Source organism: Nansenia antarctica, assembly GCF_963989245.1.
Source record: "Nansenia antarctica genome assembly, chromosome: 4".
NCBI lineage: Eukaryota > Metazoa > Chordata > Actinopteri > Argentiniformes > Microstomatidae > Nansenia > Nansenia antarctica.
In genome coordinates, this window is record NC_137689.1 from 51,109,522 (window position 1) to 51,123,686 (window position 14,165).

Consider the following 14,165-nt stretch of genomic DNA (forward strand, 5'->3'; position numbering starts at 1 on the left):
CGTGTGTGTGTGTGTGTAGATGGTGGGAAGGACACACACACTAGGGTTAGGGTTAGTCCTAATGGACTCCAGATTACCTTTATTTACCCATGCTTTGAAATGGAGCACAGATGATCACTGTAAAGCATCCCTGGAATCCTGCATGGATTGTTGTCACACGTCATCAGATCTTCTCTTCTTCACGGACGCAGGAGACAACACAGAAGGCCAATATGAGCCAGAAAAGAACTACTCCTCAATGCACATCATATTACACTCTTTGTTATTCTATATTATTATTATTATTATTATTATTATATATTTGCTATTCATGACTTAAATGATCATGGGGATCATTAGATCATTAGATCAGCACGTCTGATCTCCTTGGCCATGACCTCCTGTACAGTCGGCAGTGGTCTGGTTCTCCATGAGGCCGTCACAGGAGCAATTCCTCATGACATTTTAAGAACTCACTGCTCCATAGACACAGCCATGAGAAAGAGAAAGACGACAAAAGAGGGGGAAGAAAAAACAAGAGCGAAGACAACAAGATGAAAAAGAGAAAATGAGAGGGGAAAGAACAGTCCCAGATAGGATCTAATAGGTATTTATCTCAGGCAGCACTGGTCTGCTTGTAGTTTCAGGCATTTAATGATTCCTCTCTCTGTCTCCAGTTCTCAAGGCCTAATTTCATGGACAGGAATCGTTTAAAAAAAAATCTGAAACCACACCTAATGCGTCAGCAACACCCTGAGGTCAGAGGTCACGTGTGCTCAAGTCATTACGGGGTTAATAAGCAGTGGAGCCGCCATCCCAACAACACAGCACTATTATCAGGTTACCTCCTCTCATAGGACCAAGCCTAAACTAAACGAAATAAGCATTGACTCTCTCTCTCTCTCTTCTTCCTCTGTATAGAAGGGGGAAATTAGGCTAAACTCACTTCTTGAGCCTCTGACAATAAACCCAGGCTAGTTGTCTCCACTCCTGGCCGGGCTGCACACTTGGGAGATTTGTGAAATGACAAGGAAACGGTATCCAATCTGGAAGTCATCAGGTGTTGTGTTTAGTTTGTGTGTGCTGGTTGGAGTGTGGGGGTGGGAGGGTGAGCTGTGCCAGAGGCTGGAGATTTCACTGTTGGCCACATGGAGGGAGGTATAGGCAGTGACTCATTGCGTGCATGCACACAAACAGGAGAGGGGGTGGGGGTGCGGTGAGTGAGGTAGTGCTTGGGAGAGATTGCGGTAGTGGTTAAGTGGTTGAGAGGGAGAGGTTGAGATGGAGGGGAACAGGGTGAGAGGGAGATGGACAATTGTTTGGTAAGAGGAGTGAAGGGTTAGAGATGGGGGGGGTGTGAGACAATGGCGGATTGGGTTTGTCCTGATTTCCTACGGACACATCTGAAACCTGCATGATACACACTTTAGTTCTAGATCAGTGGAAAAACACACTGACTGGAAACTTACCCACCCCCAGAACCAAAAACCAAGATCTCACCACTGCCCCCCCCCCCCGCCCCCCTCTCTCTTCCTCAGTCCCTCCACCTCCTTCTCTCTCCCTTTCTCTCAGACCTTCCCTCCCCCACCACTACATGCAGAACGTTTGCAGGATATGAACTGAGACCAGGCCATCTTCTCCTTTTCTTTCTCTTTTTTTTTTTATTGATTTGGGAGAGACAGAGATTGAGGGGGTTGGGACAGTGGGATGACTCAACAGACTCCAGCTCTGTGGTTAGTTAGCGTCTCAGGAATAAGGGCCCTCCCTGAGACCAGACACTAATAATAGTAATACTTCTGTGTGTGTTGTCTTCTTTGATTCCATGTCCTAGTCCACAGATTATAGAGTCTGCTGAGGAGGTCCTGAAAGGGACCAGGCACGGGTAGGATGGGGTTCAGGTGAAGTTAGTATTTCAACATACACACACACACACACACACACACACGTCACGCACACACACATCATAGCTCTCTTTTTGCTTTCTTGCAGTCCATGTGAAGCATCGCTGGTAAGGCGTCCCATCAATACATTTCAAGGGTCCAAGAACACATACATTGGTCATTCAACTGACAGTACATTCTGTACGCTTTAAGGACATCCACTCTAAACTAAGGCAATTTCTGTGAGTAGTTTATTTGACTTGAGTAGTGGTTCCCTTGTAGTTACTCACACCTGGCTTACAAACATTATACCAGATCCAGGTTCACTGGTCATCATCTGGTGAGAACGCACCAGTTTTCAAGGCAAGAGTGACATCAACACAGCCTGAACAGAGCTGAGGACCACCATTCTCAGATCATTACTATGTACAGTATATACACACTTATTTACAATACAAACTGGAGCCAGGGTAGCTGGTACTGGCAAACACAAAAATCATAACACACAATAACAAAGACAGCACCTCTAGTGGCGGAAAGAGGAAATACACACACACACACACACACACACACAAAAAAAAGCTTGGCACTGTAGATTTCTCCCACATCAACACAATACATGATCAAGACATGAGAGTCAGTCTTCTTAGTGGTAAACAATACAAGGGCCTCCGTTTGATTGACAGGTTGGCCCCAGAGGGTGAGGGGTTGGGGGGGGGGGTTGTGTTGTTAATCTTCCTTTGCCCCTTCCCCTCCTCCCTCTCCTCCCTCCTTCATCCTGCACAGGTAGAACACCGACTCAGAGAAGGCAGATGAGGCTTTTTCCCTCCTCGATCTCCTCCTGCACCTTGTCACTGGAGGTGGCGATCTCGGCCTGCGCTGAGAACACGGCGCAGATGAAGGTGAGGACGGTGCCGCCCATTGCCGTGTAGAAGGCCCAGCCCATGGAGCACAGGCCGGCCCGGTACGGAGCCGCATCCGGACCACAGTACAGCTGCACCTTGTCTGAACCCCAGCCTGCAGGGTACAGCATCAAGCCCAGGATCAGAAATAGACCTGGAGAGAGAAGGAGAGAAGAAAGGAAGAGAGAGGGGGGAGGGGGGGCACATTAATACCATCAGTAACAACTCAAGAGCAACATTTTACAGCATCAGTTCCAAACGGAATATGAAACCTATCCGGTAGTATATTGTTATCGTATTGGTATGTGAGTGTCTGTGTTCAATAGAATAGAGGAGCGCTTTAGAGATGGCCAAAGAGTGCCAATGGAAAACTTTCTTTGTTCATCCACAGAACAGCTCCATTCTCTGGTATCAAAATATTTCCTGTTCCAATAACACGTTGTTGGCATTCTGATATGCTGTTGGACAGAAATGTTACACTGGGCCAAACTTGATTTCCTGACCATGGCTTCCAAACACGACTCAGTATCATTTCAGCAACAGATCTACCCTGCTTGAACTCGCCAAGCGGCTGAAAAACCCCCCACAACCTGTCTTTCCCCCAACATACCCTAGCATGGTGACCCTTGGGTCAGGGTACAATGCGACCTGGGGTTAAAACATGCACAACAACAGGAAAAGGTAGCCAGAGCGGTCCCCCCCCCCACAGTCACCGACTGACCCCCCGGCTTCCTGTGTCTCTGCTCAAGGATGAGGCCACTTCCTGTGGAGTCGTAACCCACTTTTATCACCATACTGATTCTGTTACCACACCAATGGGGACCGACCAGGGAGTCCAGCCTTACAACACCATAGAGGCACACATACTAAGTCACCATTAGCAGGAAAACGCTTTTCTGCTATATGAGGTAATGCATGCTTACTTGCCAGTGACATTGGATCGTTACCAATATGAAGTATAATACAATCACTCCTGACCTACTTGCATTGAGACAGATTAAGTACAGCACATCACCCTGACAAGTTAGCTTGCCCCCGTGAAGCTACTCAGAGTGATCTAAGACTAATCTAATTCTCCTGTGTCTGACGTCGAGGCTGTACGCTGGTCCCGCTTTAACCGTCACCGCGGCAACCTCTCACACAGCTGACATTCTACTGTAGGGAGATGACACTTTGGTTCAGGCTTTGAGACAGAGCAGAGCAGCAGATGCTGAGACCTCTTAAAAGTTCCTCCAGAGCCCTCCATTCTAGTATTCATCTCCTCCCTGCCTCTCCTCTCTCTCTCTCCTCTCTCTCTCTCCTCTCCTCTCCTCTCTCTCTCTCTCCTCTCTCTCTCTCTCTCTCCTCTCCTCTCTCTCCTCTCCTCTCTCTCTCCTCTCCTCTCTCTCCTCTCCTCTCTCTCCCATGGGAGTGGATCACTCAGCCGGCCAGAGGGCCTGCAGCCGTCTGAATCTCAGGAGGAAACACTTAGAATAATAAGATTAGAAATAAAGGCCAGAGGAGTCTGTAGAGAGAGAGAGAGAGAGAGAGAGAGAGGGTGGGAGAGAGAGACAAAGAAAGAAAGGGGGAGTTTGAGAGAGAGAAAGAGGCCATACTATACTATATGTCTTCCGCACCTCTCTTCCAGACCAGCTCTCTTTCCCTCCCGCCCTCCATCTGCCCCAGCACTGCTCACTCGCTCCATCAGGAGATGAAAAACAAAAGTGCAGTGCCGACACTAGCTTTCCTCTCTTTCTCCCTCTCTCTCTTTCTATCTCTCTTTCTCTCTCTCTGTCTCTCTCTCTCTCAGAAAGCGCCCAATATCGCATTAAACACGGAAATGAAAACTAGGTCATAAATTCTTTCCACATGTTGCTGTGTAGCCCTGACAGCCAGACCGGCTCTGGTGACGGATGGAGGTATGGTTTCAATTCTACGCCCCCCCCTGAACCCCCTCCTCTCCCAGGACCCCCTCTACAGAAATCCCCCCTACACTCTGGACCCCTAACCTAATATCCCAATGTACTCCCCCCCCCACCCCCCCATCCCCTCCAAACTGTCTATCCTCCATCCACTAGCGGTCCCTTGAATATTCACCATTTACCTCTACCTTGTTCCCCTACATGTATTCCTGTCCACATCCCCTCTGGGTGGATTTGTAACCCACCCCACCCCTACCCTCCGTACTTCTCTACTCCACACCCCACCCCTACCCCCCATACCTCTCTACTCCACACCCCACCCCTACCCTCCGTACTTCTCTACTCCACACCCCACCCCTACCCCCCATACCTCTCTACTCCACACCCCTCCCCCTCTCCGCAGCCCTAGCCACAGGTCTACATTTGGTTCCCAGAAAACCAGCCTGGGCGTCTTCTTCGTCTCAGCTCCAGGAAGCAGAATAAGAGTACCAGGACAGACTCTGAGCGGGAGGAGAGGAGAGGGAGAAAGTGAGAACGTCATGAGAGAAAGAGCAGGAAGAAAGGGAGAGAGAGAGGGAGAGAGAGAGAGAGAGAGGGAGAGTGGGAGGAGGTTGGGGCTCACACTGGAAACTCTGGGGCTGGTGGGACTGCCAGGTGAGACCGTGAGCCAACAGAGCCTCCGTCTGAACGCTCTCATACTATATGCACCGTCAACAGCTGCCCCCATGGAGTGGACGTGAAGGAGTGGATAGTGTTTCTCTGTGTTGTGAGGAGAGGAATCCCTCCTCCTCCTCCTACTCCTCCTCCTCCTCCTCATTCTCTCCTCTTCTCTACTGAAACCGCAGAGTGAGCTCAACTGGAGCAGTTTAAGCCATAATGTAAGCGCCGCAGGGTAAACACCAGATTGGGCAGATCTACATCGCATGGCCTACATCTACATCTACATCCCAGTACAGAGATGCCGAGGGCCAAACTGGTTCATGAGCTGTTTATTCCTAATTTAGGTTGTGATACAGTAAGTTACTGTGGTTTGAAAGCACTTGTACTGCTGTCCAGATTGAGACAGCCATTCTTCGAGTTTACACACAAGCATACAGTCCGTATAATACAGTACATACAGTATACGTATAATCTATGGTACAATAATACAGTACATACAGTATACGTATAATCTATGGTACAATAATACAGTACCATAGATGGGAAGTCATAAAGGCTGTAAATGAATACCATAGTACCATAAAAGGCTAAATCAAATCAGTCTGCTTATCGGCAATTATTTCGTTCCTCTCTCTCTCTCTCTCTCTCTCTCTCTCTCTCTCTCTCTCTCTCTCTCTCTCTCTCTCTCTCTCTCTCTCTCTCTCTCTCTCTCTCTCTCTCTCTCTCTCTCTCTCTCTCTCTCTCTCAAACACACCCACACGACTCTCTTTGTTTATTCCATTTGAGATGACTGTAACCAGCCTCTCTGACTTCATTTCTAGTTACACCCAGGGCTGTACTTCTTCCTAACCCTTTCTGTGTTTGATTAATAATAGAGACATCCAGGCACAGACCTCATAACACCAGAACCACCGGTTCATTTACTGGAACCTCTTACAGTTGTCATACACCCTCATCTATTTAACACACAGCAGGTCAACAGTCCAATCCCTGAGACAGTCAATGACTCATGGCTGACCGGAGAACTAAACGCAGTGTTGTCTGGGGTGAAAGTTAACAACGGGTAGTAAAAAAGGATATGACACTCCCAGCTGTAGACTTGGAGACAGTTTTACAACCGTGTGTTTGTTTGTTGTCTCTTAACTGCTGGAAAGGAAGAATTCCTCGGTGTTTAACACGACTCTGAGGGAAAGCGTCTGGTTATTCAGGTATTAGGGCTTTTTGTGTGGAGCTCATTCTCTCATGAGAGCACTCAAGGTAGGTGTGTGTGTGTGTGTGTGTGTGTGTGTGTGTGTGTGTGTGTGACTGCTGGACACACCGTTTTCCAGAGAGTGACCTTGACCAGTAGACATTACTCATATTTACTGTAGTTACGTAAGGTAGAATGGCCTTTCCATCAGGAGCACAGAGCTGTATTAACACTTCCTGGGCTTTACGCATCCTGATCTTTACACATCCTTGTCTAAAGCTCTGTCTGGGATAAACATCTTGGCTCGGTTACCTCCAACAGATTTTAACCAATTAATCTGAGATTATCATTTTTTTTATGGGATAATATAATTTATCGTTTATGATATCACTCTGTGTGAAAAGGAGGTTAATGGAGTTAGGGCCACTCCAGTGAAATGACGTGACCATCTCTGGCAACAGCTTCCCAATCTTCCCATCTGAGGTCAATCGTTTTCCCCCAAACATATGGGATCTGATTCCATTTTCACATTACGGCGAGTCGGCAAACTTTGTGGAAATAATGATTGGAGGAAAGTCAACTGGCGCAGGGAAGAGAACGTGGGCCTGGTGAGTGATATCACAGCACTGTCTGAAAAAAGGGAAACCGAAAGACCTTTCCATCACTCTCAGAGACAAGTGGAGACAATCAAGAGGAAAAGACCATTTCAAAGGAGAAACACAAACTCAAAAACACAAACCTGACAGAGACGTCGACGCTGACACACTGTGAGGTGTTATGCTTGCTGTGTATTTTGGACCTTATCTCTTCCTGTAGTCAGAGTGTAAAGTCAACTCAGGCTTACTGACCGTTAAAGAGTGCAGAGGACTGAAGGCATGAAGGAAACATCGTCGCCCCCGCTCCCCCGCTCCCCCGCTCCCCCGCCCCCCCACTCCCCCAACCCAGCTATCTGTGCTTCCCTTCGCCCCCTTTCCTCTCCCTCCTCCACATCCTCATCCTCTTCACAACCCGGAGACCCAGCATGGCCCCCAATCTGCTATTATATTATAATCATCAGGTCTGCTACACTGTAAGTGTCCCCTCTGCTCCGTATTGAAGCCTATAGAATAACAACAGATTCCCTAGTGTCTTCCATTGGCCCAAGGCCCCACCAGCCCAACATGGAACTGGCGCCCTACTCTCACAGTCGGTGTCCCGCTGGTCAACTGGCCTGCATAGAGGATGAGAGGTGACATGTAGTTCACCACACGACCCTCCTCCCCTGTCAGAAGAGGACTAACGACCACGGGGGAGAAAGAGCGAGAGCTGGGAGCTCTGGGAGCTCTGGGAGGAATGACAATCCGTCTGAATGACCTCATCGTCTCCCGTGACGGCCGCCTCCCTCCCATAAATCATCCCCCGCCAGCCGCAGAGGCCCAGGAGGCTCTGAGACACACACACACACACACACACACACACACACGTCACATGACCTCCCCCCTGACCAATCTCCCATTGGGAAAACACAGTAACGGCCTCAGAGGGAAGTGACAGGTTGCTATGGCTCCTTGACCTCCGACCTCAGCGGGTTAATGTGCTTTCACCTCCACACGAGAGTCAAACACACAGAGAGGATTCTGGGAGCAAGAGTTAATGCACTCTCGGGCACATTTGTGTGTGTGTGTGTGTGTGTTTTTGTGTTGTGGTCAGTGGGCCCTAATTTCTCTGGTAAATGTTTAAACAGCAGAGGTCAGAAGGATGGACAGGAACACCAGGGGTCGATAGATGGACTTGACTGCTCAAATATAGCTGCCCCCCCATTCCTAGGGTTAAGGGAACCATTCAGCTGTGTAGAACTACATTATGGCATAGAGGGAACTATCCACAATCACCTACACAAAATGTATGCAGAAACAACTGTGTGTGTGTGTGTGTGTGTGTGTGCATGTGTCCGCCAGTCTGTCTGTTCGTGTGTGTGTGTGTGTGTGTGTGTGTTTGCACGTGGGCGTGTGTATCCCGTATCCCGTCTCCCTCTCACCTGCGATGGCCTGCAGCAGTCCGCACACGTTAAAGATGCTCTTCTTCATGATGCTCTGGAAGCACATGGTGAACACCGACATGAAGGCCACGGCGCACAGCAGCAGGATCCCCGCCGCCAGGAAGATGGACGTGGCCTGCCAGAACCCGCTAGCGATCTCCCCGAAGTGGATGGCGTAGGGCCCGCACAGCACCCCGCGCCGGAGGTGGGGCAGCTTGATACACCGGCCGTAGATGCCCAGCGTGGGGCGGTAGGCCTCCCCGGCCGTGGTGGCCCCGTGGGGGCCGAAGACGGCGTCGGGGGTCCTGGGGAAGCCCACCAGCCAGTCGGTGCTCATGAAGGCGATGAGCTCCCCGAACGCCGCCACGATGCTCAGCAGAGTCCACAGCATGGAGCGGCAGGTCACGATCACATGACACATGGTGACAGGACCTCCCGGGAGTGTTTTGTGTCTTTCTCGACGACGTCCAAATCGCTTTCCCTCAAGGGATCGATAAAGTTTCGATTCGATCGAATGGATTCTACTACTGGGGGTGAGGCGAAAGGTCGTCCGGGGGGTCAACGGGGGGGGGGGGGGTTACAGGTCACGGGGGTCAAGGTTCCTCAGGGTGGAGGGTGGAGGGAGAGAGAGCTGAGGCTGGGGATCCTTCTCCTGGGGAGGTGTGAGTGAGAGTGAAGGTTCCAGCACCGGGAAAGGAGGGAGGAAACAGGAGAAGGTTGGTTTAGAGGAAGGGCTAAGATCAATGATTCACAGTCTCCCGGTCTCTCTCTCTCTCTCTTTCTCTTTCCCACTCTCTCGTTTCGTATCTTCTCCTGATGTTGTTCTGGCACTGTCCGTTGTCCCTCCGGTCCGTTTCTCCCTCTCTCTCTCTCTCTCTCTCTCTCTCTCTCTCTCTCTCTCTCTCTCTCTCTCTCTCTCTCTCTCTCTCTTTCTTTCCGTCCCGTGCTCTCTTACTCACTCGTCTTTCGCTTCCTTTCGTAGCGTGTTGTCGTGCGTGAGTCTTGTATCTGGAGTGTCTGTTTTTCACACACTCTCACTCTTTTGGCTCTCTCTCTCTCTCGTTCCCCTCTCTTCTGGACTCTACATCGTACTGAAGGAGTGTCCCCAGGGCCAGCCAGCTGGCGTCACGTCAAAAACACACCTAAGAGAGAGAGAGAGAGAGAGAGAGGGGGGGGTTGGAGAGGAAAAGAAAGTGTGTGTGTGTTAATTCATGGCGTCTGTAAAGGCAAGTTTTAGCCATTAGCAAATTAGCATTAACAGTTACAGCAGCTATCTTACACTGAATTAGCTCGCTGAATTAGGTATTTCTCCCCCAAACTCATATTCATACATATTATATTCAACAGCATACATATTATATTCAACAGCATATAACATATTCATAACACATGGTGAGCCTGAGTTATGATGTAAAACACTCTTCAGATATTCTAAGATGCCTTAGACGGGAGGCATGGGGAGGAAGTGAGCAGGATAAAGGGTTGAGGAGAAGAGGGGAAGAAAGGAGGATTCCTGCGCGAGGTCTTTAGATGTGTGTCAGTGTTGTGGTTGTATGAAGTGGGCCTCCTCTGAGCGTGTTTATGTCTGAGGGCCTGCTCTCAGCCTGCTTCCTCTGTGTTGGTCTCCCATGTGCAGCTGGGCGACTGACAGGGGTCAACTCTACCCCCCTGTGAGAGCATGTGTGTGTGTGTGTGTGTGTGTGTGTGCGCGCGTGTGTGCGTATGTGCGTGTGTGTATGTGTCGGGTGAAGTGGGCTCTGCGTAGCGTCAGTCACAGGACCAGTTGAGATGTGGAGAGAGGATGTGGGGGGGGGGCGGGGGGGGATGTACAATGGATGCACACGGAGGGGAAAAACAAGCCGCAGGCTGGGATGAAACAGCCCGCACCGCTGACCCGGGGTCAGCTCATAGAACGATAACAGCACGGCGGTCCAACCGTCACAAGACCACAGATAACCCCTCCGACACAGCCCCGCCTCCCCACCACAGAGCCATTTCAATCCCATCACGGCCACAGAACGAGGTAACCCCCCCCCCCATGACATAGACCTACAACAGAGCCATTTCAATAACACCGTGGTCAGAGATCCCACAGATAACCCCAGGCCAAATCCTACAAGCCTCTTATCCAGGGAAGAGATAACGCAAGGCACTTCATATGTCCCGACACAGACATACACGGTAAACACTCTCGCTACAGCGCTCCGGGAAAACCCCCGCGGACAACATTTTGATCAACGCTTTCCCGACAGTGCTCAAGACTGACCCTTGACAGCGTCTTACTACACGGCCATTCATAAGCCTTATCACCAACGGGAAATAAATGACTCACTGGCACGGTTTCAAAAACATGGTCATTTGAGAAACAGTGAGTACTCTGTAACCCCATGGCCCCTCATCTCACAACACAGACATCTCACAGAGGATATGGAGAGAGGATATGGGTTAGTTTACCCACTGGCACGACTTCAACACAAACAACACTGCTTGCTTACAACGGCACATTACGCTTCTGAAGGATAACATTGATAAGGAGTGTGACCACACTACAAAATGCAAATTCCACGGTACTATTATGAAAGGGTGCTACTACTTTGAATGTCATTTAAGATGGGATAGAAACCCGCAAGCTGTACAGCCAGCCAGGCAGGCAGGATGACCTCACTCAGGTCAACTTCAGGTCAACTGTCTGTTGGCCTCTGGATGTACATACAGTAAAGTCAGACGGGGGGTTTTAGAGATTACAGTCTCCATGGTTTTTCTCCACAACAGCCAGTAGACAGCCAGACGGTATCTGGCTTCAGCATCAACACTCCGGGAGCTTGACGGGGAGACAGGGGACAGGGGATGTAGTCCACTCAGTGGGAGAGGGGCTTTGGATTGGGTTTGGAGGAGAAGCTCAGAGCCAATCAGTCACATGAGGACATGTAGGAGGAAATCGGATCCCTCAGAGGAGTGCAGATCCTCCCTGTTCTCAGGTTACATCCCATACCTTTGCTCTTTCTCTCTCTCTCTCTCCCTCTCTCTCTCTCCCTCTCACTCTCTCCCTCTCACTCTCTCCGTCTCTCCAGTGAGGGAGAGTGTTTGGGTGTAACTGGAAGGAGGACATCTAATCTCTGAGCTCAGTGTGGACCCCTCTCCTCCTCTTCCAGATTAAATTCCGGACCTTTCCCAGGAGTTCAGATGGGAATTGGTGGGGATCATCAGCATGGTTCAGGAGAGGAGCAGGGTTCAGGAGTTTATCTGTGGGAGACCTTCACCAAGGGGTCAGGAGAGGACACGTCTTTATCACGCATACCTTGGCCCCCCCGGGGGGCGGAGACTCACGATAGGAAGGTTTATCATCATCATCATCCTCAGTCTTAATCACAGGTCACTGAGACATGGGCAATGGGACTTAAGTACATAAGCCAATGGCTGTACAACAGATGTGTTTTCCATGAAACAACACTGTTCAGTCCTCAAGGGACCCTGGGCGGTACTCTGGCAAGGCTGGGGCCCAGGGAGCAGGGGGCCAGGGGTGACGCGTGTGCCCCACACACTCTGAGGCTCTTGGGGGCCATTTCCGTCACACAGTCCCTCAAGTCTGCCACAATGAGGTCACATCCCGGCTAGGGGGCCCTGGGACACTGTGTGTGTGTGTGTGTGTGTGTGTGCATGAGTGTGTGTGCGCGTGTGTGTGATTATCCATCACCAGGGGATGAGAGAGGAAAAGCATCACACAAGAGCGAGACACTTTGCCCTTTGTCATCCTGTTAGAACATCAACAACTGCTCTTTCCTCTCTCAACTCCCCTCTCAAGAATGACCTAAATCTGTGGGCTGCTGCCGGCTGGTGTGTGTGTGTGTGTGTGTGTGTGTGTGTGTGTGTGTGTGTGTGTGTGTGTCCAAGTCTGTTGAGGTCATAAGAACAAGCGGAGACAGCCGTCCCTGTGGCATTGGATCAATCACAAATGTCCTTAGAACGTGCACACACACACACACACACACACACACACACACACACACACACGCACACACACACACACACACACACACACACACACACAAAGACAAAGACAAAGACTTTCTAACATTGAGTTACAAGTTAATGGGCCGGTTTCACAGACAAGGCTTAAGCCTAATCCTAGACTAAAAAACATCTTCAATGGAGATTTTACATTGAGGGCCGGTTTCACAGACATAGTCCTGGACTAAATCACACTTTCAATGTAAAATCTCCATTGAAGATGCTTTTTAGTCCAGGATTAGGCTTAAGCCTTGTCTGTGAAACTGGCCGTGTGATTTAGTCCAGGACTAGGCTTAAGCTTTGTCTCTGAAACCAGCCCAATGAGTTGGTTTGCCCAAAAAAATAAAAAATAAATCTTGACACAGTAACCCTTGTCTGTCTGATTCTGGGTCATAAAATGTACGAGTTCTATAGATCTTATGACAGGACTGATGTCTCCCAGACTAAAGCAGAGGTCAAACATTTGCCGGCCAGTTGCAGAGACTAATTCCTCATTGACAGAAATACTGTTTGAAAACACTTAGAAGCTGAAACAATCTGAAACAGCTGGGGAGACACAGGGTTGAGTGACCCGCTTTGAAGACCAGGCCACTTGGCCTTTGACCCTAACTGGCAGGGGTGCCTGATTGCAGTGTGTGTGTGTGTGTGTGTGTGTGTGTGTGTGTGTGTGTGTGTGTGTGCGTGTGTGTGCGTGTGTGTGTGTGTGCGTGTGTGTGTGTGTGTGTGCGTGAGTGAGTGAGAGAAAGTTGGGGCCTAATTGCAATGGGTGCCTGGTTACATAGGACCATGGGTCTCACTCCAGGGCAGCAGAGAGAGAGAGAGAGAGAGGGATGGATGGATGGGTGTAGAGGGGTGAGGAGGGGTGGAGAAAGGACAAGTCTGGACACGTCTGGTCACTAGGAACGATGAAGGAAGACATTACTGCTTGTATGATGGTCATATTTACTCATGTAACATTTGCTTACATTGAATGATATAATCATCCTACATTAGGTTACTGTAGGGTGGGGTAATTTTAGGACAACATTCCCCAGACCAGACAAAGTTGCAAGTGGTTATCGTGAGCAGCAGTTTCCCAAGCCTCTGTGGAGCGTTGCAGCTCATAAACGTGCAGCATGGGTATGAGAGGATTTACGATGTCCATTACCCACTCCCAGGGAAGCCAGGGGCAAGGTATAGGATTATTCAGGGCTCAGATTGCACACACACACACCACACCCACACCCAAACCCCCACCAAACCTATAAGACCCCCTGCCACCTGCACCAGTGCCCCCCCTCCCCCCCCCCCCCCCCCCGCAACCACTGACTCTAAGCTCAAAGGCCCTGACCCCACCCACTCTAACTCCAAAACTATAAAACTATAATGTTGGGTGGACGGGGCACCCACAGTGATGTGTTTTAAACCATTAGGATTGGGGCGGAGTTAGGGCTGGGGGTCATTTTGAGGGGCTGTGGGAAGGGAGGTCAGGGCAGCTCAATGGTGTGTGTGTGTATGTGTGTGTGTGTGTGTGTGTGTATGTGTATGTTTCCGAGGTTGGCTGGCAGGAATGGGAAATGCGGTGGAGGGTGAATTTAAGAGGTGAGGGGCCACTAGAGAACCGTTTACCATTCAAGCTCAGCCGCATTA

General features: G+C 49.9%; 1 protein-coding gene across 1 annotated transcript in view; it reads right to left on the reverse strand.

Annotated features, from left to right (window-relative positions):
• Window positions 1-2,658: 2,658 nt before the first annotated feature.
• lhfpl2a (LHFPL tetraspan subfamily member 2a) overlaps window positions 2,659-14,165 on the reverse strand; it is a gene marked incomplete at its 3' end in the record, with an annotated part of 13,060 nt that continues 1,553 nt past the window's right edge. The window contains exons 2-4 of the mRNA XM_080527897.1: window positions 9,488-9,670; window positions 8,529-9,180; window positions 2,659-2,915 (exon numbers count right to left, since the gene is read on the reverse strand). Coding sequence (XP_080384023.1) covers window positions 2,659-2,915; window positions 8,529-8,949 — 678 coding nt within the window. The 5' untranslated portion in view covers window positions 8,950-9,180; window positions 9,488-9,670. The remainder of the gene's footprint in view (window positions 2,916-8,528; window positions 9,181-9,487; window positions 9,671-14,165) is intronic.